The 25,802-nt window shown below is 35.4% G+C and overlaps 1 protein-coding gene across 3 annotated transcripts; it reads right to left on the bottom strand.

Annotated features, from left to right (window-relative positions):
* Window positions 1–1,440: 1,440 nt before the first annotated feature.
* Window positions 1,441–19,843, bottom strand: LOC131163998 (PH, RCC1 and FYVE domains-containing protein 1-like). 3 transcript variants are annotated; one of them, XM_058120874.1, is made up of 9 exons: window positions 19,128–19,843; window positions 15,179–15,290; window positions 13,668–13,757; window positions 9,568–9,648; window positions 9,259–9,453; window positions 7,015–9,150; window positions 3,732–3,878; window positions 2,596–2,978; window positions 1,441–2,050 (listed from the first exon to the last, which is right to left on the bottom strand). In XM_058120874.1, the coding sequence occupies exons 1-9, from the start codon at window positions 19,166–19,168 to the stop codon at window positions 1,918–1,920; spliced, it is 3,318 nt and encodes a 1,105-aa protein (XP_057976857.1). In that variant the 5' UTR covers window positions 19,169–19,843; the 3' UTR covers window positions 1,441–1,917. The 3 variants fall into 3 exon arrangements, with proteins under 3 accessions (XP_057976857.1, XP_057976856.1, XP_057976858.1); XM_058120873.1 differs by having other exon boundaries at window positions 15,179–15,265; window positions 19,128–19,840; XM_058120875.1 differs by lacking the exon at window positions 15,179–15,290.
* Between the last annotated feature and the right edge of the window lie 5,959 nt (window positions 19,844–25,802).

Genomic DNA, 25,802 nt, shown 5'->3' with positions numbered 1-25,802 from the left:
TCTCTCTCTCTCTCTCTCTCTATATATATATATATATATATATGTGTGTGTGTGTGTGTGTGTGTGTGTGTGTGTACGAGTATGCTATTTGTCTTGAATTAATGACAGTGCTCATGATGAATTTGAAATTATCATGGCTTAATTTGTATATTTGAGTCAACTTGCAATGGTTGCAGGTTTCATAGCAGTCAAATATGTATGTGTTGTTTCTGTCTTTCCTTGAATTAATCACAGTGCTCATGATTATGAAATTATCATGGCTTAATTTGTGTGTTTGAGTTATTGCGGCGGATGCAGGTTTCATTGAAGTCTTCAAATGAAGATCACTGGTTTGGAAATGAAGCATGAGATTAGATTTACAGGGAAATGTTTAACTATACTTGGTGGTACCCTTTGTGATTATGTACTTAGGTTCCTCCATTGTACTAACAGTTCCTCAACTGTTTTTTCTTCTAAAAAGTTTGGTGGCATCATCCGCCTAACCCAAATTTTCTGGAATTTATTCAATGGTTACCATCTATTTTGTAGTTGCCATTCCCAAGTGAGAATCATCTCATGCTTAATATTACACCTTCAAAAAGAAAAAGCCTGCATCTTATTTGTGTCTGAAATTCGCAGTTGAACTTGTAATCTCTTGGTGGCAGCTACATTCATTTTGATTACAGGAGAACATTTGAGTTTGCATGAATACCGTATCCCCACAACAACTTTTAAAAGTAGGGTTGTCTAATTTACACGCATTACATATTTGTAATGTTGATGCTATTTGCTATGCGCATATGTAATTGATTATAGGGATGAATTTATAAATCATTACTACTTCATCTCATCATCATTTTCATTTTTCTCTTTTGCCTCCAAATGCAGAGTTCATATTCTGTAGTGCCCAGTCATGGAGCATAAGGTCCTTGTGTTTAAAGAGACAAGCAGAGAGTTATTTCACGAGTCTTTTGGGTTGAAATAAAAGATGAGTATGTACTTTTTTGGCAGCTTTACAATTGTGTACTTGCAAGTTGTCACTGGCGCAATGCTGGCAGTTGACTATAGTAGGCATTGTGTGATAATACAGTAAGTTACAAAACGAAGGAAACTGTGTTTCTTGTATTGGAGAAAAACGTTATTAATTTTAAAGCAAATGGCCATGTAAAAATCGGTGTGATTCAAATCAATATGGAAAAAAGAGCTGTATCTTATTCTCCAACCTATTCCATTCTAATTTGGTAGCAAATGTACCATTAGATCTTTGAGTCCAACCTGCAAAAGTTAATGTTGCCTGCTGCCTGATGAAGCAAAAACTTGTAACCAAACCACCACATAGAAGAAAGCCAAGAAGCAACAATTTATTTATGGAAATTTTCAGCACTAGCTTCAAATATGCAGACAAATATAATTGAAAATGACCTGGATACAGATGGTCTGGGAAGTGACAACAACAAAATCTTCAATGGGAATTTTTTTCACATAGGCCAACCGGCATTCTTGATTCTGACAATTGAGTACAGCTAGCACCATACAAAAAATGAAGTGAAGATTACAAGTAAAATTCAACTGAGGAATTTTCACTAAATTTACAAGGCAGCTATTTGAATTAAATGGCCAACAATCTACAACTTATTTACAATCCTCACCCTTACCCTCAAAGTGCTTTCCTCCAAAAAAAATTAAAAAAAAAAAAAAAGTGAAAAATTAAAACAGGAAAAAAAGAGGAAGAAGAAGAAAACAAAACCAAAAAAGAAAACAAAAAAGCACAATAAGCAATCAACCCACTCTCTTCCCTCCCTCCCTCTCATCAGTCCAGCCCTCACTTCCCCCACTTCCCCCAAAAACTAATGCTGAATTCTAAACCAATTAACACAAACTTGAGTCATAAAATGCGAACTGTGTCATTTCATTTACATCTTGATTGAGTTTGGCAGGTCAATGTGCTAAGCCTTCTCTCCCTATGCCAACACTGGACTTGTCAACCATGGGAACATTGTACCGCTGGTAAACTCTAGCTCTGTTGGCAGCCCACCACTGTTCTGCTTGTTTCTCACTGAAACGTTTTCGACTGCATTAAGAGGAATTGAGGCACCATAGGTTATTTTCCTTCAACCTCAAGGCTACGAGTACTATTTAACAGATCTATCGCTAGTCAGATGTCTTAAAGAGTAATCTGGACAAAGGAAAGATGGCTTCCAAAGAGAGGGATCAAGGGGCACATTCAATGTTCATGAGTAATTTGGCCAAAGGAAAGATGGCTTCCAAAGAGAGGGATCAAGAGGCACATTCAATGTTCATGTGATGTATGCAAGACACATGCAGGAATAATCATTATTGGATATAATCACCCAAATCATGAAAATATGCTGCTCAATACCTTTCCAATTGGAAGAAGTTTGAAACAAGCTTGAGAAAGTCCAGATCTTGTAACAGTAAAATAGTATTGCAATGATTGTTTTTAAAATTAACAAAGAATGTGTTGTGTCCAATTAATCATTAGCCTTTTTTTTTTTCATGGTGTGGGGTAGGAGGTCAGAGAGGGTGGATTCAATCTACAGAAATTTGTCACAAAAAAAAAAAAAAAATACCGTGTGGAAGTTGGTATTAACACACCTGAAGCGAACACGCTTGAGATCTTTGATACCTCCAGGCAAGGACACAAGGGTAATATAGACACCTGGCTCATCTTGCTCAACCCATTCAGACCCATGGGTGGGTTCAACATCTGTTGTTCTGTTCTTGCTCCTTCCCATGGCCTCTGAATGTGCTGCTCCAGTTTGGAATGAAGTATGGTTGACAGCAGTGCTTGAACCATTAGAAAGCACAAGACAGTTTGATCCATTTAAATCTGGTGCATGGCAAGTTGTTGGACTATTCAGTTGCTCAATCACTGCGGTAGAAACATCACCAGGAGGATCAGGACCAAAGGGATTGAAAGAAGGTGATTTGCAGTTTCGTGCTGCTCCTACTGGTAACCTTTCAGCCATCTCTTTCAACTGTCATGAACAAACATGAATTAAAATGAGTTCTAATATAAAGAACTTTTGTTCATCTAAAAAGAAAAGGAATAAGCACATGCACAGTAATCATGTAAACCAGTCTGACAAATTCATTCACATACCACAGATAGAAGTGAACCATAATCCAACCCCTCATCTTGGATTTTCAGTGAGTTAATTTTTAAATTCTTTTCACAGGGCAATAGGCTGCAGTTCAAGCATTCGCTGTATAATCTATTTTCATATCCTGTATGCAACCCGTAATTAAGATGTACAATATTATGGACCACATACATCCAAAAAAGGGTTTCTAATTGAGGGTTAAAATGAAATGAGGGAGCTTGACTTGCAATAACAGGTACAAATAGAATGCAATAAATATGCTGTACTGTTATTTGATCAAAGCAACTAAATAAATTCAATTGTACCAGTAGAGCACAATTTCCAAATCAAATAAATGCCTTTACAACACAAATTTTAATCTTCTAAATCAAAAGCACTATGCCCATTTAGATTCAAAGACCAGTCCATATTAAAGCACAATGCCTGAAACAGACGACTGCATACAAACAAATTTTACCCCAAAGCACTATCCCACACAAGGGGCATGTACCTGGGCAAGGACCTCCAAACCCTTCTTTTGAGAGCCCATAATAAAACCATACTACTTTACAGGAACAACAAAACAAAATTTTTCAGTTTATACACAATAATATAGTAAAATACTATAAACACAGTCAATGAACTTACTTGGGCTGTAAGCGATTTAATCACTTCCTTTGCTGCCTTGCATTTTGCAGTCTCTTCTGCTGCTATTGCAATGGCCTCCTTCAGCTGTTTGGTTGTTCTTTCAAGCTCAACCTCTTGGTGTTGGGTTTTACGAGTAAGATTTTCAACCTACATCACAACATTATAAGCTGTAGAAGTGCAACATACTACTTGCCGAGTGCACCAGCAAATCTGACAAAACAAGGCTTCAAAGTGCAGGAAAAAAACCAATAATGAGAATTCTAAAATTGCTGTTCCATGAAATAATTTTTCATGAAAGAACATTGGGAGCAAAATAATGAACATTGTGTGCAAGAAAGTAATACCCCATTTGTTTTGGCCTGTCTTAGCCCTAAAAGTTGTCCTATGTATCATATACATCTTGCTAATGGCAATGTGTAGCGATCCCCAACTAGTGCATGTACTTTAGAGTTCAGAATCTAAATACCACAAAAGAAGGAAATTCTACTTAAATTTCTTCTTTTCAAACATCATATTTAAAGGTCTAGAATCTCTTTCTACCTACAAAACTGAAAAGAGTTTTACAAATCCCTCAACCTCTCACAACTGGGTTTTTGAACTCTGGAATCAGTCTCAAAGGCATCCTGTTGAGCATGGCTACTCAAGGAAACTGAAGCTTTTGCTCCACAACTTGATATTCAGAGACAATTTTTTGTGAAGAAATATCTTATATGCAGTGCCTAGAAAGCAATTTCAATACGTGGGAGAGTGGAATAACATGAAGGGGCATAATTTTCAATGGTAAGGATGCTCCTTATTCACAGGTTCTAGTCCAAGGAAATAGCCTCTCAGCATAAAAGCAGGGGTAAGCCCGCATGCACTGTGACAACCCTCCCCCTAACCTTACAAAGCAAGGAGACTTCCAGCCTGGGATGCCATTTTTTTTTTTAACATTTTTCAATTCTTTTACTTTAAAATAGACAGAAACAATAAAGGCGCACAAGAACTACTCCGTCAGAAAACAAAGAAGAAAAAACATCAATTTAATAAAGCCACTCAGTCTCAGTCAACATCTTGAAAACAGCATCCCTTAAAGCAGCCTGCCCTATAAAAGCCCAAAGGGAAGCTAACTACCTCACTCTATCCCAAGAAACCCCAATGGTAATCTCTTTGCAAAATATTCTAGCATTCCATTCCAGCCAAAGCACACCTCCACATCCACTTAACATCCTTGCCTTTCCCAAAACCAGTAAAAGTAGTAGTCAAGAGCTCCTCCACCAATTTTGGACAAATCCAAACTTCACCAAGAATTCCAAAAAGAGTATTCCACAAGTTCCAAGCAATGCACAATGAAGGAATAAATGAAACACATTAGATTATCACCATGCATGAGAGACATATTGGGAGACAGAGATTTAGAAGGCCTCCAACTCTGCAGCAGATTGCTGGTATTTACTCTATTAAGTGCTACCAGCCATATAAACATCTTTATCTTAGAAGGAACTTTGGCCTCCTTACTCTCATAATGAGGAAAAACCGCAGCAGACTTAATAAGATGAGAGAAGAAAGATTGACATGAATAATCACCTGATAAATCCAAAGAACAAACTCCATCATCTCCCCTACTGGAGGTTCTGCAATCCTCCAGAACAATGAGCAACAAAGAGAGCTACTCCACCTATCTATCATTTAAATCCCTTCTGAAATGAAAGTCTTCAAAAAAATAATCTCTCTCAAGAATAAGAAAAAGAAGAAATCACATCATTGTCATGAGAAGATAGGTGATATAAATGAGCAAAGGACAGTATAATGCATTCCCCCCGAACCAAACATCTTCCTAAAACCTAATACAATCTCTACCGAATTAGAACTTTGTTAAAGGAAGACAAGAAGTATAAACCTGCTAAATGGATCTCCAAGGACTCTCTGTAGAGGCCAAAGGGAACCACCTCCAAGGGAAACCATCACAGCAATCTAGCCAAGATGCCACCATTTTTAGACACCAAATTTCCAGACTCGGCCTCCCTTCCTTCAAACTACACACCACTTACCATTTTAACCAAATGATCTCTCCTCTTCGCCACACCCAACCAAAGAAAATCCCTCATTACCCTCTCAAATTTTGTTCAGCAATTCAAGCAAGTTATACCAAAAAGGAATGATTAGGAATGTTGCACTTCCTCCCAAATCATACGATTCCAGGCACTGAATGACTGATTTCTCAGCAATCCAAAATCGGATTCAGAGCCAATGATAAATCTGCCACAGGAAATAACCTTCCAAAACAAGTAGCATACATTTGTTTGATTTACAACATTAAATTGAGATTTTTAAATATACTTCAATTCGACAAAGGATGTTCCAGGATCAATATAAGAAAAAATTTTAACGGATTTGTAACTTGAAAATTCCCTTAATCCCTTTACTTCATATGGGTTGCACCCCTTGGATCGGAAAAATGAAAATTAAATCCCTTTCTTGAGATTATAGCTTAAAACATAAATAAGGTTTACAGTACATGCTCCACTCCTCTCAAATTATATTCGTCCAGTTCCTAAGAGTACCTTCCAGTTTTATTCTTCATTTTGACACCTAGGTCTTGAAAGGAAAAGAGGAAACAGATCACTTGTTGCTTTTGTCAATTGAAAATTAAAAAGATTGCTACCCTACTGAAGCAGGTAGGATGGGCTAATACATGTGCACACACTGGTAAGAACAAGTGAAGAGTGCATAGATTTGAGTATTGAACACAGAACCCTGCATCATAGCACTAAAAATGACTGTTCATATTGCTACTAAAATTAGTTATCCATTACTTGAAATTTTGTTTTCCTTTAAAATTTACTGCTTGTTATAGCTGGCAATATTTATTTTACTCCATAGGCAGATGACAACTGCAACATCACATATTTGTGCTATTGTTTCTTATGAATGCACTTAGGATCTCTCACCATAAAAATGAATAAGTGAAAAAAAAAAATGATGTGATGGGTACTTAATAATCAATATATTGCAGGCATGCAGAAAAGGCAAGTCAGAGCAGTATGATTTGAAAGGCACAACTTGTTATGAAACCTGTCTCAAAAAAGCAAGAAATGAATGGTATTTGGGTCTGTTCAAACAGGAGAAACTGCTCTCCTTCCCTCAAAGCAGCAAGGATAGCAAGACCCGTGTATAAACATCTTAAAGAATTGTTCCTGTTTCTCCACCAGATTATGGAATTTTTTTGTAAAATTCCAAAAGCAAAGAAAATGAGAAAAATTCAACCCATGGATGACCGAAAATGAAATCAAAATGTGAATACCTGTGCCCTTAGTTTGAGAATTTCTTGGCTCAAGCTATCATTTGTCCTTTTAGCATCGTCAGGAACAATTTTTGGAGATGCACGCCCAGCCAGATTTGGGGTTGGTGTAGTCGCACGAGGTGGACTAGGCCGTCTAGATGTTGGTGATGTTGCTCGAGATACGATTCTTGATCCAGGAAGGGAAACTGAGAAAAACTTCTTCGATGACCCAGATGCTGGATTGAAAGATTTAGAGTTAGCAAGCACACCCCCCTGAGAAACACCATTTGGAAGGGGTGAAACACGACTACTACTGAACTCTAATTTCTTGTTTCTCTTGGAAGAACCACTTTCCACTTGTTTAAAGGATTCTAAAGAGGAATATCTTCCAAATTGCATCTGGGATCTGGAATCCAACTTTTCATCTTTTTCAACAAGTTCACTAAGACCTTGATTGATACTTCCTCTTCTACTCAGAGCAGAGTGAGATGAAGAGTCAGTTTGAGCAGCTTTCCTCAGTTTGCCAAAGCAATTATCACAAACACGATAAGGTTTGTTGGGATTTGGTGCCATGGAAGCCTTAAGAGACTTTTTACTGCTGCATGAATGACAAAATACAAGTCCACAATTATAACAATTGTGTCGTTTCCTCTTGAAATTAAATGGAAGGCGACATCCAGAACACATCGACTGATCAACACCAGAGACCCATTTATGAAGACAGATTGCTGCAGTAAAATTAGTCCCGCAAGCTATACTTTTGACTTGCTTGTCTTTCAAAGCTTCAACAACTGTTGGAGAATTTCTATCATCTGTGTCACCATGACCTAATCGACCATTAGCACCCTTTCCCCAAGTGTAAACTTCAGTTCTTGAAGTTAATACAGCCACATGATAAGCACCACAAGCTATCTCCTCAACAAAGTTTTTTGTAAGCTTTCCCTCAACGCGTATAGGTAGTTTCCCCTCAGCATGTGGCTGACCTAATTGACCATAAACAGGGCTTCCCATTGTGTAAACTTGCCCGGTAGTTGTCAGTGCAACAGTTAGGCTGTGTCCACAGACAACTTGACAAAAATTGGGTTCAACAAGAGCAGCAACACAAGTAGGCACAAGTCTTGGCTCCCTATCACCATGCCCAAGACGACCTTTATCCCCATCTCCCCAAGTAAATAGCTTTCCTGAAGAGCAGTGACTGGAACTTGAAGATCCAACCATGACTTCAACAACGGCAGCAGTATGCCAAACACCACAAGCTGCTCGCACCGTGCGAAGGCCCTTCAAGGACTCTACTTCCCTGGGTGTAGACACACTTCTACGGTCCCCATGGCCTAAGACACCAAAAGTTCCATCACCAAAAGTAAACAATTGTCCTGCAGAGGTTACCACAGCTGTGTGCCATGGTCCACAGGCAATTGAGGAGACGTGTATTCCCTCCAAAGGTCCATTCAACCTTTTTGGAACCCAATGACTCACATCATTTCCATGTCCAAGCAGCCCAAAATTGTAAGTACTCCCCCATGTGTACAAATCACCAGAGAGTGTTACAGCACAGGTATGGTGCTCCCCGCATGCTACAAGTTCAATGTTCGTATTTTTAAGCGCATCTATAAGCTTTGGGTGTGAAACATCAGAATCTACGCCATGTCCAAGTCTGCCCCCTGACTCTTCGCCCCAGGAGAAAACTTCTCCTTGCTTAGACACTAAAGCAGCATGTCGCCCACCACAAGCTATATTCTGAACATCAAGTACTACTGCAGATTCCAAGGCTTTAGGCACAAAAGAATCCATTTTAAAACCAGAACAGCTTCCCATTCTATGAATTCCCCCACCCAGAATGCCATCTCCAGTGCCTTCTCCCCAAATGAAAACATCCCCTAGAGCATCACCATCATCATGACCAGAGCCATGACTTGATGAGCTAACAGCACTTGATAAACTTACTCTAAAGGTATCCACACCCATGCCCTTTATGCGGCCATTTATGCCATCTGAGCCTCCCGATGATAATGAATGAACTGAGCCACAAGCAGATTCTGAAGGCAAGAAAACCTTAGGAGGCACAGTGTATAACACCACATCTGATAATTCTTTTTCTAAACCAATTTGAGGAGGGCTTTCATATGGAGTATGAAGTCGAAGGGGATCAACCCCATCCTGAATCAGCAACAAGTTAACTTTTTTTAAACGATTTTTCTAGAAATAATTTTTTTAAATGATGTTCTTGAAAGCAAATAATAAGTAACAGAGACACAAATGGAACACCTTTTGCAAACTATCACCACTACTAAATGCAGAGCTTAGTGGAGAACTTCTTTGAGTGTGTGTTCGGGGACTATTTGCTTCAGATGAAAATCCATCACTTCTTGATTCTGTTCTTCCCTTCCGATGATGACCTCTTGATATTAATGCTTTCAGGCCAGTAAACCAGACTTGAGCTTCATCTTTATCCTTGCAAATCTAATACAAAAGAGTAGGAAGAACAAATCATGAAAGATTTTCAACCATCAGAGAATAATGTCAGCTAATGAGAAAAAAAAATAGTCAAATAATGTCAGTTAAATAAATGCTTACAAGATCCAGAGATCTATCGCTATATATAAGAGAAAAAGATTGATATTCCTTCTCGGGCCGAGGGTACCTCTGAAATATTGGCTGCAGAAATGGGACCAGGCACAGTAAGTATTTCCTAACAAAGTATACAGCGTAGAGATAGTGTTCACTAGGAGAACTCCAATAATAATTATAAACTATAAACAAAAACTTCACATATTCTTAGTATTTGGCTGATTTAATGCCTACACAATCCCAATAGCAAACCTGAATTCCGTACAAACAATTAATTTCATCATATCCGTATAACAATTAATTATCAAACTTTATCTAATCCAAATCCAAATAAGATTCTTATTCAGTCTGAAACAGACTCGTACTATTTAATACCTATCTCTTGCTAATTCAACTGCTAGTAGTAAAAGCATTTTGTCTACCTACCTTATTTTATTTTATTTTTGGTGGGGTTTTGGTGTCTACCAACACTGAACATGTACATTACTTAAATTCAACAGCCCTTTTCACCATTTGATTTTCTCATGCATCAAAAGTTTCATGTGCAACACTTGGCTACCATATAGAAAAAAGGATTCAAGTTGAGCTTTACGAGAAAAGATGTTCAATCATCAGAAATAGAGAGAAGCATATCACTCATCAGGAAGCACCCTCCTCACATCTTGACTAGAAGTCAAGCACATGACAAAAAAAATAAAAATAAAGATATAAAACAAATGGTTTGAGTCTAAATGCTAATTTATTTCAGGTGCATAACAGATTGTCTAAAAGACATCACAGCCTAGAAGAAAAAATACTCATAACATGATCTTTTAGTGATAGCTGAACAAGTAATGTACTTGCTGGACAAATTCTTTGTAAATAAACAAACTGAATTACCATTACTCCCCAAAAAATAGAATGAGAGGAAGAAATTGACAAATAGATCTTGCAAGCAAATAAATAATGCAAGTTACTAAAATATATTAAATTGTGAATTTCATAATTTCCTCCCGTCTCGACTTCAAGGTACATAAAAGATCTCCCAAAAGTCATTACATGAAAAAAGGTAGACAAAATGGTCTCTGTTAAGCCACCACCTGACCTAAAAGCTTAAGATATTAGGTTCTGGACTAACAATATATGTCAAGCCTTGACACTCCCCTGCACGTGAAGAGGTAAAACAATAAATAACCACTGTTGTGGGGAATAAGATATCTTTAGCAACTTGATGATATACAAGGGCAACAAAACCAGAACCTGGAACATCCTAGCAACCATTACCATGTTAAGTAAATACTTGACCAAAAAGCCTAAGCTATTAAGTTATGGTCCTTTGGACCAATAATGTATATCAACCATCAAGCCTCACAATCTCCATTGGTAACACTTTAAAGAATTCACATGCTATTTTTTATATACAACAAAACAAATATATTAAGAAAGAGAAGAGTGAAATTACCACCTAGGAGAGCACAAGAGATCCTCGAAATAGAAAACAACAAAGAAGAAGGCAAAAAGAAGAAGAAGAAGAAGAGACACCTAACAAAATCTAAATAAGAAAACCTGTCTTTAAACCCTTTCCATTGTAACTTGCTAATTCATACTCAATTTGTCTTGTGTCTTTTACCACCATCCAAACGAACTTCATTACCCCCATAGGATCAAACAGCCACAATCCCATCTTATCCATCAGCTATATAGCTTTGATATCCTTCACACTAATCTTATCTGCATGAGTGCATGAAATCCCATCCCTACATTGATTACTCACCAGCAGCTATTTACCTAGATACACCCCCCAAACCTTCAAGCGGAGATGGTGGAAAATGAGAGATATCCCCAAATCAAAAGAACCAGAAACATATCCCAATTGTTCACAAACCTCAACCAATAACAAACCACCAGCAATAAAAACACTATCAAACTCTCAGGAGTGCGTCAAGAGCCAAGCTTGTTCAGGGCATTATGCTAGCCTGCAACCACTTATCTCATGTGTGTGGGATGGGTTACCATCATGTACATACTAGTACAGGTTGATTTCTTAAGGGTATTTTTATCTTAGTGTAAATATGGGAGTATGACTTCTCAGACAGATTTAAGATTAGCATAGAAAGCTCTTTAGGGGAGAGTGAATGTTCATCAATCTATAAAACTAGCTAGATATCGTGATCGTGTTTAGCCTACTTGCTTCCCTCACTAGAAACACATGGTTAATGGAGGTGTTGCTTTAATGAATTGTCTTGATCTGATGTTTATTGCCTGCGTGTCATTACTTTTATGAACTGCTGATTGCTTCCGCTTACATTTCATTCAACTGCTATGAATGTGTGATGTTGGTAAACCATGATAAACATTTGGCTGGCTTGTTAAGTAAAGAATGCTTTAGCTAGCACCGCACGGCCCTTCACAAAAGTGTGAAAGATTCAGCCTGTGGCAACTTGACACTCCCCTGCACATGCAGAGGTAAAATGATGAATAACCACTCTAGTGGGGAATAAGATTACTTCAGCAGCTTGATGATGTACAAGGGCAACAAAACTAGAACCTGAAATATCCTAGCAACCATTACCATGTTTACGTCAACACTTGACCAAAAAGCCCAAGCTATTATGTTGTGGTCCTTTGGACCAATAACACATATTAACCATCAAGCCTTACGATCTCCATTGGTAACACTTTAAAGTATTCACATACTATTAAGAAAGAGGAGTGAAATTACCACCTAGAAGAACATAAGAGATTCTCAAAATAGAAAACAACAAAAAATAAGGCAAAAAAAAAAAACATCTAACAAAATCTAAATAAGAAAACCTGTCTTTAAACCCTTGCCATTGTAGTCAACATAGCATTGCAAACATGCTAATTCATACTGAACTTGTTTTGCAGCTTTTACCACCATCCAAACAAACTTCATTCCCCCCATAGGATCAGACAGCCACAATCCCATCTTATCCATCAGCTATTGAATTTTGATATCTTTCCACTAATCTTCTCCACAGGAGTGCGTGAAATCCCATCCCTAAATTGATTACTCACCAGCAGCTAGTTACCCAGACCATCCTCCTCAAAGTTAGATACACCCCACAAACCTTCAAGGGAGATGGTGCGGCACATGAGAGATATCCCCAAATCAGAAGAACCAAAAGCATATCCAAATTGTTAGCAAGCCTCATCCAATAACAAATCACCAGCACTGATAAAAGCACCATCAAACTCTCATCTTCCAAAATATCACCCATTTTTCTTCTATGAGCCAATCTTAGAACAATTCTTAGACTCATTAATATAAAATTCTATTTCTTTTTAAGAATGTACTCACCCGCACATTAGAAGTCATTCAACTATTAACAAGAGAGCATTTCTTACCTAGATCCTCCTGTCTTACGGTCCAATGTGTATACACCTTGGTATGATCAGCCTTATTTACCTTGTCAGCGTTTATCTCCACATAATTTTCCCCAGATCAGTACTCCCTGTCTGAAAGCAATCCATTGCTAACTCGATACTTACCCTGAACTACAGAGCAACTGAAGCTCCTGCTCCATCTGAGAGCATCCCCAACCATCAGTCTCCAAAGAAAGCTCTCTGGAAAGTCAACACACTTTCTTCCCCCCCCCCCCCCCCCCGCCCCGGCGGGGGCAGGGAAAAACACAAAAATGAGAGAGAGAGAGAGAGAGAGAGTCCAACACAAGAATTGTTCCATTAGTAGATGCTGGAAGCATCTTGAAAGTAAAACCACTACTGACTCATGAACTATTATGGGGCAGAGATATTACACAAGTGTAGAAGTAAATCACAAAGTCACAAATGACTTACAATAGCTATTATCATAAAATGCAATTCTAAACAGCTTCACCCTATATTAAGTGGGAAACTCTGTACCTAAGCCACGTTCAAAGGGATTTTTGAAATTCAACCATTTACAAAATATACTTATACATGCTATTAATTTTCTCAATACTAAATAAAGCCAAGCACTTTAAAATTAGATGACACAGACCCACATTTTATCAGCTGCAAAGTTACCAAATGCTATAGATTTATATCTTCTGATCTATAATTGGCATAATTATGAAATATGCACCACACAAAATCTGCCTAAGATCTCAACATGGAAAACTTACAGTCCGCTGCCCAGGTATAATTCTGGAGACGTGGCTTAGCTTAAGGTGTTTCTCCTCTTTCCCAGAGAGCCATATTAGAACAGATTCATCCTGAAAACAAATATATATTCTCAGAGAGAGACATAATAAGATTTTAAGACTCTGGAACAAATGAAGTCAGCAAAATTTATAGAATTCATTTGCAAATCCTTGTTTGTTTCTGTTGGAAGCTTAGCTAATCATGCAATTGAATTCTAACTAACAAATCATGGAATTGAATCCTCTTGCTTTTTTAAAAGATAAACAAAGAATTATATTAGAAAGAAAGCATAAGGAAGACAAGATACCCTCCCAAAAGAAGAATAGAAGAAAAGAAAAGAAAAGACCAAACAAATGGAGCAGAATCCATCAATCTCATTGCATGTCAACCAACACATTCCTCAAAACCCACCAAGGAATATCATCGCAGTGAAACTGGAAAAAATCAGAATGGAATCCTCTATTGAAAAACCAATCGAAATTGAGAGAATTTGTGAATGAATTCCAAAAAATTGGAGATTAAACGACAACAAATCATATTCCAAATGTGACAGTGTCTTTGAATTCTACAGTTTAACACATGAATTTGTTTGCAAATAAATTTTACTTCATAATTCATTTGAAAATCAAAAAATGAAATAGATTCTATTATGATTTGTATCCAAGCACAAACAAGCAAGGTAAACCCACTAAATAAAGAGAATCAACAGTGTTTAAGATGCCACATTCATTCAATGACTACCACCTGTTCTTTATAACTAATAAGTACCACATTTCAAAGCAGTAAAAAGCTGTTTTGGAGGCAAACATTGAAAGGATTAATCATAAGTAGAACAAATGCAGCATGAAGTGGCCAGAAAAAATGCAACATGAAAAGGGTCACACAATTTATGATAAATGTTAAATTACCACTTTACCTACAAGCTTAAGCTGTTAGGTTGTGGGCCAACAATGTATATCAAGCTTTAACACTCCCCCACACGTGCAGCCCGACATCACATGAAGAGATAAACACATGGTAGATAACACCCATTACAGGGAACACAATAATTTTTTTTGAAGACAACACAATAAATGTGGGCAACAAGACTAGAACCCAGGACTTCCTGATAACCAGCTCCGATAGTATGTTAGATTACCACTTTACCTAAAAGCTTAAGCTGTTAGGTTGTGAACCAACAATGTACATCAAGCTTTAACAATAAATTTGGGATTCACCAAAGAATCCAGGATTTCAACCAAAAATCACTTAAAACTTTGTCAGGCTAAATAAACTCCTTTATACGCAGTTATGTGCTAATGCATCAATCGACATAGTTAAGGAGAAAACAGCCATTTGACAAATAACTGGCTTGCCCTGCAGCAAATGCTAGAAAAAGGAATGCTAAATGAATAATGAAGTACTATATTAACAATCCACTATGAAGATTAAAGCAAAATGAATGTATTTTTCAAATAAAAGATTTGCATCCTTAAACATGCAACAAACTTACATTAGACAGTCTGAAGGGGCAAAATTTGGGCTTCCCCCTACGTCCATACTTAAGCAAATGAGCCCCTTTTTTGAGAGCGGTGATGGCCTGTTTTAATAAACAAGCCAAGAACCTATATTAAAACAAACTCAGCACATACTGCAATGATGTAAGATAGAAAAACATGTAAGATCATACATTTTTAAGCAACTGAAGAATTTGACCTGGATATAAACATACTTCAGGATTACACACAAAGATGACTAAACTTTTCAAAAATGTCACTTTCGATTAGACAGAAAAATTAGTGAAAAAAAAAAACGAATTTATTGAAAACATTTTGAAGATTGTAAAACATTGTGGCATTTTTTGTAATTCTTCGGAAAATCAAAACATTTTTTCACAATTAAACAGCCCCTTTTTGTTTACATCCAGAATTCCAGTTGTAGCTAACACAAGGGAAAATATCATTTGAGACATAGAAATATCATGATGAGATCTGCAAGATTCATTGCCCACGAAGAATCTTAGTTACTAAGGTCTTCAATCTCAAACTAACTTCATAGATATAAACATTTTCACCTCTGCAGTTCCACCATTATCATCCTCCACAAACATAATATCATCACATAAACAATCATTCTTGTTCCTATGGAAAAATGACACAAAAATGTACCCCAGAAGCCAGACTCAGGTGATAAAGGATTGGGTGGTGCAAGTAGATCCAGGGTTCAAATCTTACCAAAATAAATAAATAAATAAAAAAAAATATATATATATATATATATATATGTATGTGTGTGTGTGTGTGTGTGTGTGTGTGTGGCTGTAAGATGCATAATGATCAATTTCACTTCTATGAAGATCAAATTGTATGACAACATAACAAAACCTACCAAGCCACACTTTACAGCACTAGAGCCTGTTTTAAGCCATACGAAGATTTCTTTAGGCAACATATTAACTTTGTCTTTCCCTATGAAGCAAACCTAGCAAACTGCTCCATGCAGACGTTTTCTCATAGAGCATATTATACGTAACACATGGTAAATAAGAAGAAGAAAAGAGGGGAAAATATCTAACAAGAAAAAAAGGGGGGGGGGGGGAGGATCCCTAACATGCTAAGTAAGGATCTTCTTCCATTCATATCAACCATTATTGTATGCTCAAGACCATATGCTCCTGACTTCCTTAACACACCAAAAAATTTCTTAGAAGTTTTCCTTGGTCTTGTGATATCCCTAGACCCCCCTACCTTCTTTACGATGCAAAAGACATTATGTAAACAGTAAGATGGCTTAGTCAAATGTAATTAATTTTCTCTTTGCCATCAGGTTCAGCTTATTTTAAAGGGAAATATATTCTAGTTCTTAACAAAGATATAGATAGACAAACATAATAGAAATATTTCAAGCCAAAAGAAGACTATCATCAGTTCTTTCTTTTATATATGGATGCACACATGAAGCATACAAACATCGATGCATTCATACATACATTTGTGTGTAACGCTCGTGCCAGATAATTAGACATCAATGGTTAAATAAAATGTTATTGTAAGTTTATATTTTCATATAATTTCAAAAGCACTGGTAATAATCTTTTGTTTCGATAAAATAAATTAAGATACAAATTTCACTTCACTCCTAAATTTATCATTTAAATTCTCACAAAATTTCATTGTATAGTTAAAATTTTGACAAGTTTCGCTAAAATTTCGAGATTTCAATAAATTTCAGATGATTCGTTGAGATTTCGACGGAAATTATGCAAGACAAAAATCGCCTGTCACTTCAATTTCGAGGATGATGGAAATCGGAAATTTCAACAATTTCGTGGAAATTTAAGACCATGCCCTTACCAAGGGTCAAAAAGTTAAATTGTTATTAAATTATACAATTTATAATACATAAAATTTATTTTTATAAATTAAATTAAAATTAAATTCTCAAAAAGCTTATGCCTCGCCTCTCCGAGGGTAAAACACCTCACATTGTGCCTTTGCCTTTTAAAACACTAGGAACATATAGTAGGAAAATTTTCATTAAGGATATGTACAATTGGGTAGGAGTGTCTAAGTGGTACATCAAGGATCTTCTTTGAGTTTTAATCTTTTTGTTTTAGTTATGGATGAACTTAGTAGGAATATCCAAAATGAGGTACCATGTTATGGCATTGCTTTGACTGATGAAACTAGAGTTGTGGTAGAAACCAAGTTAAAATTATGAGCAAAAACCTTAGAATCTAGAGATTTTAGGGTGACTAAAATATGATAAAATAAATGCAATATAATTTTAATCATTTAAAGGATAAAATTGAAAAAAAAAATTAACTCAATATTCAAAAGAGTCTTAGCACTAGTAGATTTTGGTACATTGGACCTATTATGCAAGTTAAAAAAAAAATTGAAGAAAATGTAATACATGAAGTTAAGGCAAGTTGAGTAGAATGGAGAAGTGCTTTGGATGTGTAGTGCGATCATAGAATACTACTAAATAAAAGGGCAGCCTGGTGCACAAAGCTCCACATATGCAGGGTCCGGAAAGGGGTGGACCACAATGGGTCTATAGTACGCAGCCTTACCTTGCATTTTCGCAAGATGAGAATTAGAAATAAAAAAATAAAAAATGATGGGGAAGAAAAAAAAAGAGCTATGCTCTATGGATTAGATTTGGACAACTAAGAAACAACATATGCAAAAATGTAAAAGTTACGCATATGAAACTGCTAAAGTGGATGAGATGTAACTCCATAGTAAGCTAACATAACACTTATAGAAGATTAAATAAGGGGAGGGCAGTTAAGATGACTTGAGCACTCACAACATAAGCCAAATAACCCACAAGTGAGAAGTGAGTGAGTTGTTGTTAGCAGGAACATTAGGGGTAGGGATAGACTAGAGAATAATTAGATTGAGATAGCAAACAAGGATTTGATGGTGCTGCATCTGAGAGGATATTTCCCTAGAACATGCATAATGGCGAAAGAGGATTCATTTACCCGAGCACATCTAGTAAGACTTAAAGGCTTAGTTGTTGTTGCTGGCATTGCTCCTGCTGTTGTTGATAAATTAAATTCAACCAAAAACTTGGTTAATTACTTAAAATGAACCAATAGGGATGACAATACGTTGAGCCAAGCAATTTATAGTAATAATTGTGGTATAAACTATAAACGGCACCTGTTTCATTTTTTAATCGACTATCAAACATTGGCTAAACTCACATCCTTGCTATCTGAAGGTAGTGTAGAGTTAAGCCTGAACAATATTGAGTAGCAAATTGTAAAATGGTAGCTTGGAAGGGACAAGAAACAAAACTCTCTGCCAGATATAAACAAAATTATGAGGAAGCCTACTAATCAATCATCGGAAGCCCAGTGGTCCTTCCCTACAACATTTGATTCCACTAATATTACAAAAATAAACAATAAATAGATTCAGAGTTCTGGTAGACTGCTACAAAATACACGATAGGGAGAGGCAATCTTTACTATCCATCCGGTGCAATTTCAACTGTTGTTTGCAATCAAGTCATATGATAAAATTAATGTTCCATGTTATAAAGACAAGCATTTTAACTTTTCCTATTCAAATCCTTAATAACGTCTTCAGACAATCTTCACTGTCCTCACATCAATATGCAGACGCATCATTTGGGAAAACAGAAGCTCAATAGCAAAAAGTAACGACAATCCCAAACAAAAATGTGCGGAGCAAACTAGAGCAATACATGCTTTCTCAATGTCACTACTCTCTACAACAACTAATACTTATTCCTTCAAAATATAAAAACAGCTTAATCAATGCTCGAACACTATAATTTCATCAGCCAACATCACTGACCACATCCGCAAAATTAACCGCAGAAATTAAAGAAAACTAATAAGTTCTCTCCTTTGTCACACTACATCGTTAAGCTTCAGCATGGTACAGTTAAAACAATGAATTTTGGAATCAAAAATCAATTACCAGCTCAATGTCCCTCTCCACCGGACCCGCCCTTGCAGCATCCGCACTCATTCTGTCCGTCCGCGACATCAAGAACAAGCGCCTGCCGTCAAAACCCTACTTCCCATCAGTGGCCATCACAACCAACGCACCATCCGTCACCGCAAAACTTCTCCCACTCATTCTTCATCGCAACTTCACAGACACATTCATCTCACAACCAAAGCCCAAACTAACCATCGCGAGCACAAAACACTAGCACCAATTACCCTCAGATTCAACTCCAATTACTGTTCAAGCATCTCAAATGCTCGCTTCACGAATCATCAAATCCCGCCGAAACCTACGGCAAATGCACCGTGCCAGCTAGGGTTTCAAGACGGATAAATCTAAGGAGAATGCAAAGAGAAAAAATGGCTTTGAATTCCGGATTCAAACCGACAAAAGAATGTGCCAAACACTACCGCCAAATATCTAAGACTCCTAGCTCGCTTGACTAGATGTTCCGTCTCGAGTACTAAATTCGGCTGAGAAAGTGAGAGAAATAGCAGGAAAGAGTAAAGAAGCGATCGCCGATCAGTCGCAGAGCTGGGGAGAGTGTCGAAAATCTAGAGATAGAGAGAGAGAGAGAGAGAGAGAGAATCTTGGAAATGTTAGAGAGAGAGGGGCGGAGATCATGATTGGCTACATACTCTTCAAGTAAAGAATCGTCTGGATGACGCCACGTTCTCGTTACGGACGGTTAGGATTGCAAATTCGGTTGGACCCACGGGATGGACGGTGAAGATTGGACGAGGCAGATCCGGTCGGGTGCAATGAAAGGAGGGTGTGTGGGGGGAGAGATCTGGGGAGGATGGTGACCGGAAGGTGACGCTGACCGTCATTTATGAAGCTCGCGGTCAATGCTTCCATCTGTAATATCTACTTTAAAATGTTTTTGTCCTCATCATATTATTATTAATTTATTATTAATGTATAGTATGTTATTATTATTACTGGATTATTGAGAAATTTAAATTTATTTTTATATTTTAAGATATATTTTATTTTTCAAAAATATGACTACAGAATTTCAGTGTCAACAATATAATGTCAACCTTTAGAAAAATATGGCTCATTGGACATTATAATCTCACGGATTACAATATTTGATGCTATAAAAAAATTAAATCTTGTAGGATAATTCTTTTATTATGGTTTGACTTACATACTATATATATATTTGGAATGCTCGTGAGGAATATTAGGGCCTCTTCATTCTATATAAATAAGAATGGGTAAATTCCTTAAGTTTTAAAGAATCGCTCATGCACTCATCCACACACCCAACAAATTAATCACTCCCTTGTCATTTTCATTTATCTTGAATTGGTAAAAGTATATGGCAAGATGACTCAATCTACGATTAATTGAATAGTGTTATTTTTATCTATTGTTTCGGTATAAGTATAAAGTATGTTAACTATATTATTATCATATCATTAATGAAAAAGGCATGCATTTATTCTTAACTTGCCTTTTTGAAACTTGTAATTCATTGATCTTGGTTATTTTCTTCATCCACGTGCATCGTGCGCTACTAAATTCTTATGTAGGTTAGTTTACCTACCATTTATTCTTTATTCAATCCCTAGTTTTTGTGTTAACAATATCCGAAAGTAACTATTTCACTAGTGGAGCTTCTGTAGATAAACTCAATTAAGTTACATATACCTTTAGAAATCCCTCTTTTCACACCCAACTTGAATTTCACCTCTTTAAAATTTCAAATATGAACATTTCATGTTCAATTTGCTAATGAAAAATTAAAGTTGTAACAAACAAAATAGTCAAAAATTTATCCACACCTAACTTGGATTCTATATCATCATACAAAACGAGATACACTGGGTCTAATATGAATTCATCATGTACAAACAAATTGTTCAATTCAGTTAAAATAAATACATGACAAAATCATATTAGATATGGTATATACATCCAGATATATTTAGTAATTTTTCGATGCAAAATAGCTTGTTCAATTATTACAAACTTAAAAAAAAAAATAATAAAAAAATAAAAAGTATTTCAACAACTCATATTAAATATATCTAATCATGACCTGTGAGCCACGCATAAACATTTCACTCTCATAGGGAGGAAAAAAGAACACATACGTTAAACAAAAACCGACCAAGAAAAAAAAAAGTCAAATTGACTCCTTTATTATTTTTCCACACGTTGTGAAGCTAAGTCATTACCAAGTTCTTAGCTTACCTATTTTCAGAAAAGATGGACTTGAGCCAAATCCCCATGCTTGTGTTCTTCACACAACAAGACTTTCTTTTCGTTTTGAAGACACAAGGGTTTGTTCTTGCTACTGTTCTCATCAATAAGGGCGTTTGATGATTCATATAAAGTCTCTTTTGTAAATTAATTTTTATTGATTATTGAATTCCAAACTCCTGTTTATAGTAAATTTTCATTTTTTGTATGGTCCAGTTTGGAACTTGAAAAATATTATAAAAAAAAAAAAAAAAGTAAAGGAAATTTTGGAGGAACCTGGTTTTTTATGTTTGGCTATCAAGAAAAGTGAAAAAGAAAATAAAAAATAATAAAAATTTAATTTTTAAAGAAAAGAAAAAACATTAGGTTTGTTGTAAATGCATTAGAGCTAGAGCTGGTGCCTACTAGACTAAATATAAAGAAAAGAAAACAGAAAAAGCAATAAGAGCTTCACAATTAGTAACAAGCAAGAATGCAGAATCCCAAATAACCTAATCCTATGTTTGAAGAGGTTTGGGATTTCAAGTTGTATTAGATTTGGATAAGATGATATATAAAATTGTATTAAAATTTATTTGAAAATTCACTTGAATCTAATTTTAAGGTCCGAAATTTACTCTTCAAAATATTATCTAGGTAGTGTTTGGTGATATAGATATTACCAATATAGATTTGGATGAATTTGAATGAAATTAAATACAATTTGATATTACATTTTTATACAAATCTAAATCTAAAACCTGAAATTTAACTCCCAAACATAGTGAAAAGGAAAATTTAATAAATGTGAAAGAAAGGCTACACAAATGATAAAAAGGGCATATCTCTGTTTCAATTCAGGACTTGCAGCTCCTTAGATAGCTTTTTTCTTTTAGCTAATGGGGTTTAAGCTTGTTCACATCTGATGACTGAAGTGGTTTCAGAAAGAACTCATCTGCCACTTCTTCCAAACATATGATACCAAATAACCATGAATTCAATAAATGTTAACAGCATTACACATCACATTGGCTGGTTCCCCTGTTTTTGTATTGAATTCTTCTATCTACTAATGAATTATAAGAGAATAGCATTACGCTGTTACACATAACATTGGCTGATCCCCTGTTTTAGTATTGAATTCTGTCTGCTAATTAATTAAAAGAGAGTAGCACTGCACATCACATTGGCCGATTCTCCTGTTTTTGGGCAAATTGCTTGGTAAATTTTCTGGGATGTTTACCTGTGAAAATTTATTTTTATTTTTTTTTTATTTTTTTCAAAAAATTTATTTTTTTTAAATACCAAATTATTATTATTATTAATATTATTATTATTATAAATTTAAATAAAAAATTTTGAAACTACCAATGTTGAAAAATTAAGAAATAGGTTAAACTTCTTTAAATGAAAAAATAAAAATTGCTTTCTACAACATAATAATTAGCTTACTACAAAACGACTTGGAATTGGTGGTGGGTGGGATGGATCACATCTAGAATTTGTTCTTGATACTTATGAGACTTTTAGGAATTGTTAGAGGAGGAGATACAAGATCTTCAATTCTCTATAAAATACCAATTTAGAGAAGATAATCACGTGACAGATTAATTGGCTCGTCAAGGTGAGGGTGACAACACGAGAAGATATTTTGTAAGTGAAGTGCTGCCAAGTAAAATGAGAGGTCTAATTCGTATGAATAAGATAAGTATTCCAAACTTTATTAGAGGAGGAGATACAAGATCTTCAATTCTCTATAAAATACCAATTTAGAAAAGATAATCACGTGACATATTAATTGGCTCGTCAAGGCGAGGGAGACAACACGAGAAGATATTTTGTAAGTGATGTGTTGTCAAGTAAAATGAGAGGTCTAATTCGTATGAATAAGATAAGTATTCCAAACTTTCGTTTTTAATTGACATCATTTAGTCTTTCTATATTTTTCTCAAGTTTTTGTTTTATAGGTAATTGTTATCAGTTTGTAGGTATTTTGTTTTGTTTTTGTTTGTTTTGCTTTGTTTCATATGGCCTTGTTTAATTTGTTTTAGTTGGATTTTGGGTCGTGTTCTGTTAGGTTTGTTTTTGATCTTGTTGCCTGAGATGGTTTTGCTAGTTTAATTGTAAATCCCTTGTAACTTGTTTATAACCACGGTTTTCGTCCGCCATAAATGAAGGTTATTAATAAATTTAGGATTTTCTTTTAAAAAACATTAGATTTACTAAGTGGTGGGAAATAGCCTTTTTTTTTTTCATAATTTCAAAGGCTTTGTTTGGAACTCGGAAAATATTAAGGGAATGAAAGAAAAATATTAAAAAAAAAATCATGTTTTCATGTTTGGTTATCAAATAAAGTATAAATAAAATAAAAAAAATATAGCAAATCTATAAACAAAATTTTAATTTAACACATTTTTAATATTTAGTTTTTCTTAACTTTTAGTCACATTAAAGTAAATTTTCATTTATTATAGTATTTAATAGAGAAGGAAAACATAAAGGAAAAATGAGTTTTCTCCTTTGAACAAGTAAAATCCATAATCCAAACAGACCCTAAAAGAAATACAATTATTTTTTCTTGTGTTTTTCAACATTTTAATGGAGAACTGGGAAAATAATAAAAGACTCTTTTTAGCGTTCTACATAAATATCAAGGAACTATAAAATAATATGGTATTTTTTAGTGTTTCATAACTATACAACTGTAAAATAATTTTAAGTTTTTGGAATAACTTTTAATATGCAAAAATTTTCTGAAAGTATTGACGAGACGTTTATTTGATCTAATAATCGCTGAAAAGAGGTCAAGTTTGAACTAGTTCAATAAATAAGTTAACCGGTCAAACTTCAGAGCAATTGGGAGCAATTCTAAATTTTCTTAAAATTTGTCTAGAACCAAATATGGAAACATGACACATCTTATTTAGATTCATAGGTCTCTTTTCTAATGGCATCCCTTATAAAGATGAAAATGACAATAAACTAAATATTAAAATTATTAAAATTAAATTGACTCAGATAATTTAATTTAACTTAATCAAACAATAAGAAAGAATGAAAATTTAAAATTCAAAAAATCCGAAATTCTACAAGTGGAATTACTTATCATGTTTTCGGTAAGTATAAAATGAAAGTAAGAAAGGAAAATATGAAAAGAGAATCCAAAAACTAGGGAAGATAATGTAGCATATAGAAATGTGATTTTTGACTCATTCTATAATTAAATTATAATTATTCCACCTCAAGCAAAATTAATGTTGTCAAGCAAAATTAATGCAACAATATTGAAAATACTTTGATAACTTGATAAACTAACTACAATACAAGTACTTGAAATAAAAACAAAAAACTTACAAAGAAAGGAGGTGTTCAATTCTTTCGAAGAACTTCCTTCAAGAGTGAATTCTCTTCCAAAAATCGATACCTCACAATTAGACTTGAGCAAATGGATAAAAATCCGTTCATCCAACCCGCATTCGATCCGTTTTAATCGACTTATAGTCAACTGTTGCTAAATGAGTCAAATATGACTTTTCATTTTTATATCCGCCTCCTTAGCGGGTTGGGTCGATTTTATCGGACGAATATCTACCAAACCACTTAAAAGTTCATTACTAATTAACCTATAAAAGCCCAACGGCCTACAACCCACTACCCAAGTATGGAGAGCCTAATGCGGCAGTGCCCACACGTAGGACTGTACACGGTTCGGTGCGGTTTGGTTTTGGCCAGAACCTAAAACCGAAACCAAACCGAAATTATGCTTTAATTGAAAACCGAAAATGTGACGCTTCGGTTGCGGTTTTTTGGTTTTAAATCGATTTTTTTTACAAAAAAAATAACATTTATTTTTCATAAAGTTGTTAAAATTTTTTTGAGCATTTTAATTTTTTATAAGGACTCATAATTTTAACAAAATAAAATCTGTTGAACACTTTTAACAAAAATAACCTTTATTTTTCATAAAATTCTTAAAAATTTATTAAGAAATTTTATTTTCTATAGTAACTATATGACTATATTACATGCTTTATTTTTACTAACCATATTATATATATATCTTATATAAATCAGTTTTTTGGTTTTTTTCGGTTTGGTTTCAACATAAAACAAAAACCGAACATTTTTATTTTTGAAAACCGCAACCAAAACCGAAAACCACAAAACCGAACAGTTTATGATTTCAGTTCGGTTTCGATCCGGTTTTCAGTTTTTCAGTAATTTTTGTACGCCCACGGCCACATGGCCCACGCCACACGGCCACAGGCCCATAGTCCGTCAGTCCCTCCCACTCCCAAGCCAGCCCAGTCTAAAAGTCCTATTATGGTTTCATACTTGCATTGTTTCAGCTTTCAGAGTTTAAACTTTCAACTACAGCTGCGCAGCCACATGCCAGCCACGATTTCAGCTGCGCGGCCACATCCCATCCCACGACAACGACGATTCCCA

Source organism: Malania oleifera, chromosome 9, assembly GCF_029873635.1.
Source record: "Malania oleifera isolate guangnan ecotype guangnan chromosome 9, ASM2987363v1, whole genome shotgun sequence".
Classification (NCBI taxonomy): domain Eukaryota; kingdom Viridiplantae; phylum Streptophyta; class Magnoliopsida; order Santalales; family Ximeniaceae; genus Malania; species Malania oleifera.
Note: the sequence above shows the minus strand (reverse complement) of the source record. Positions and strands in the feature narration are given on the sequence as shown.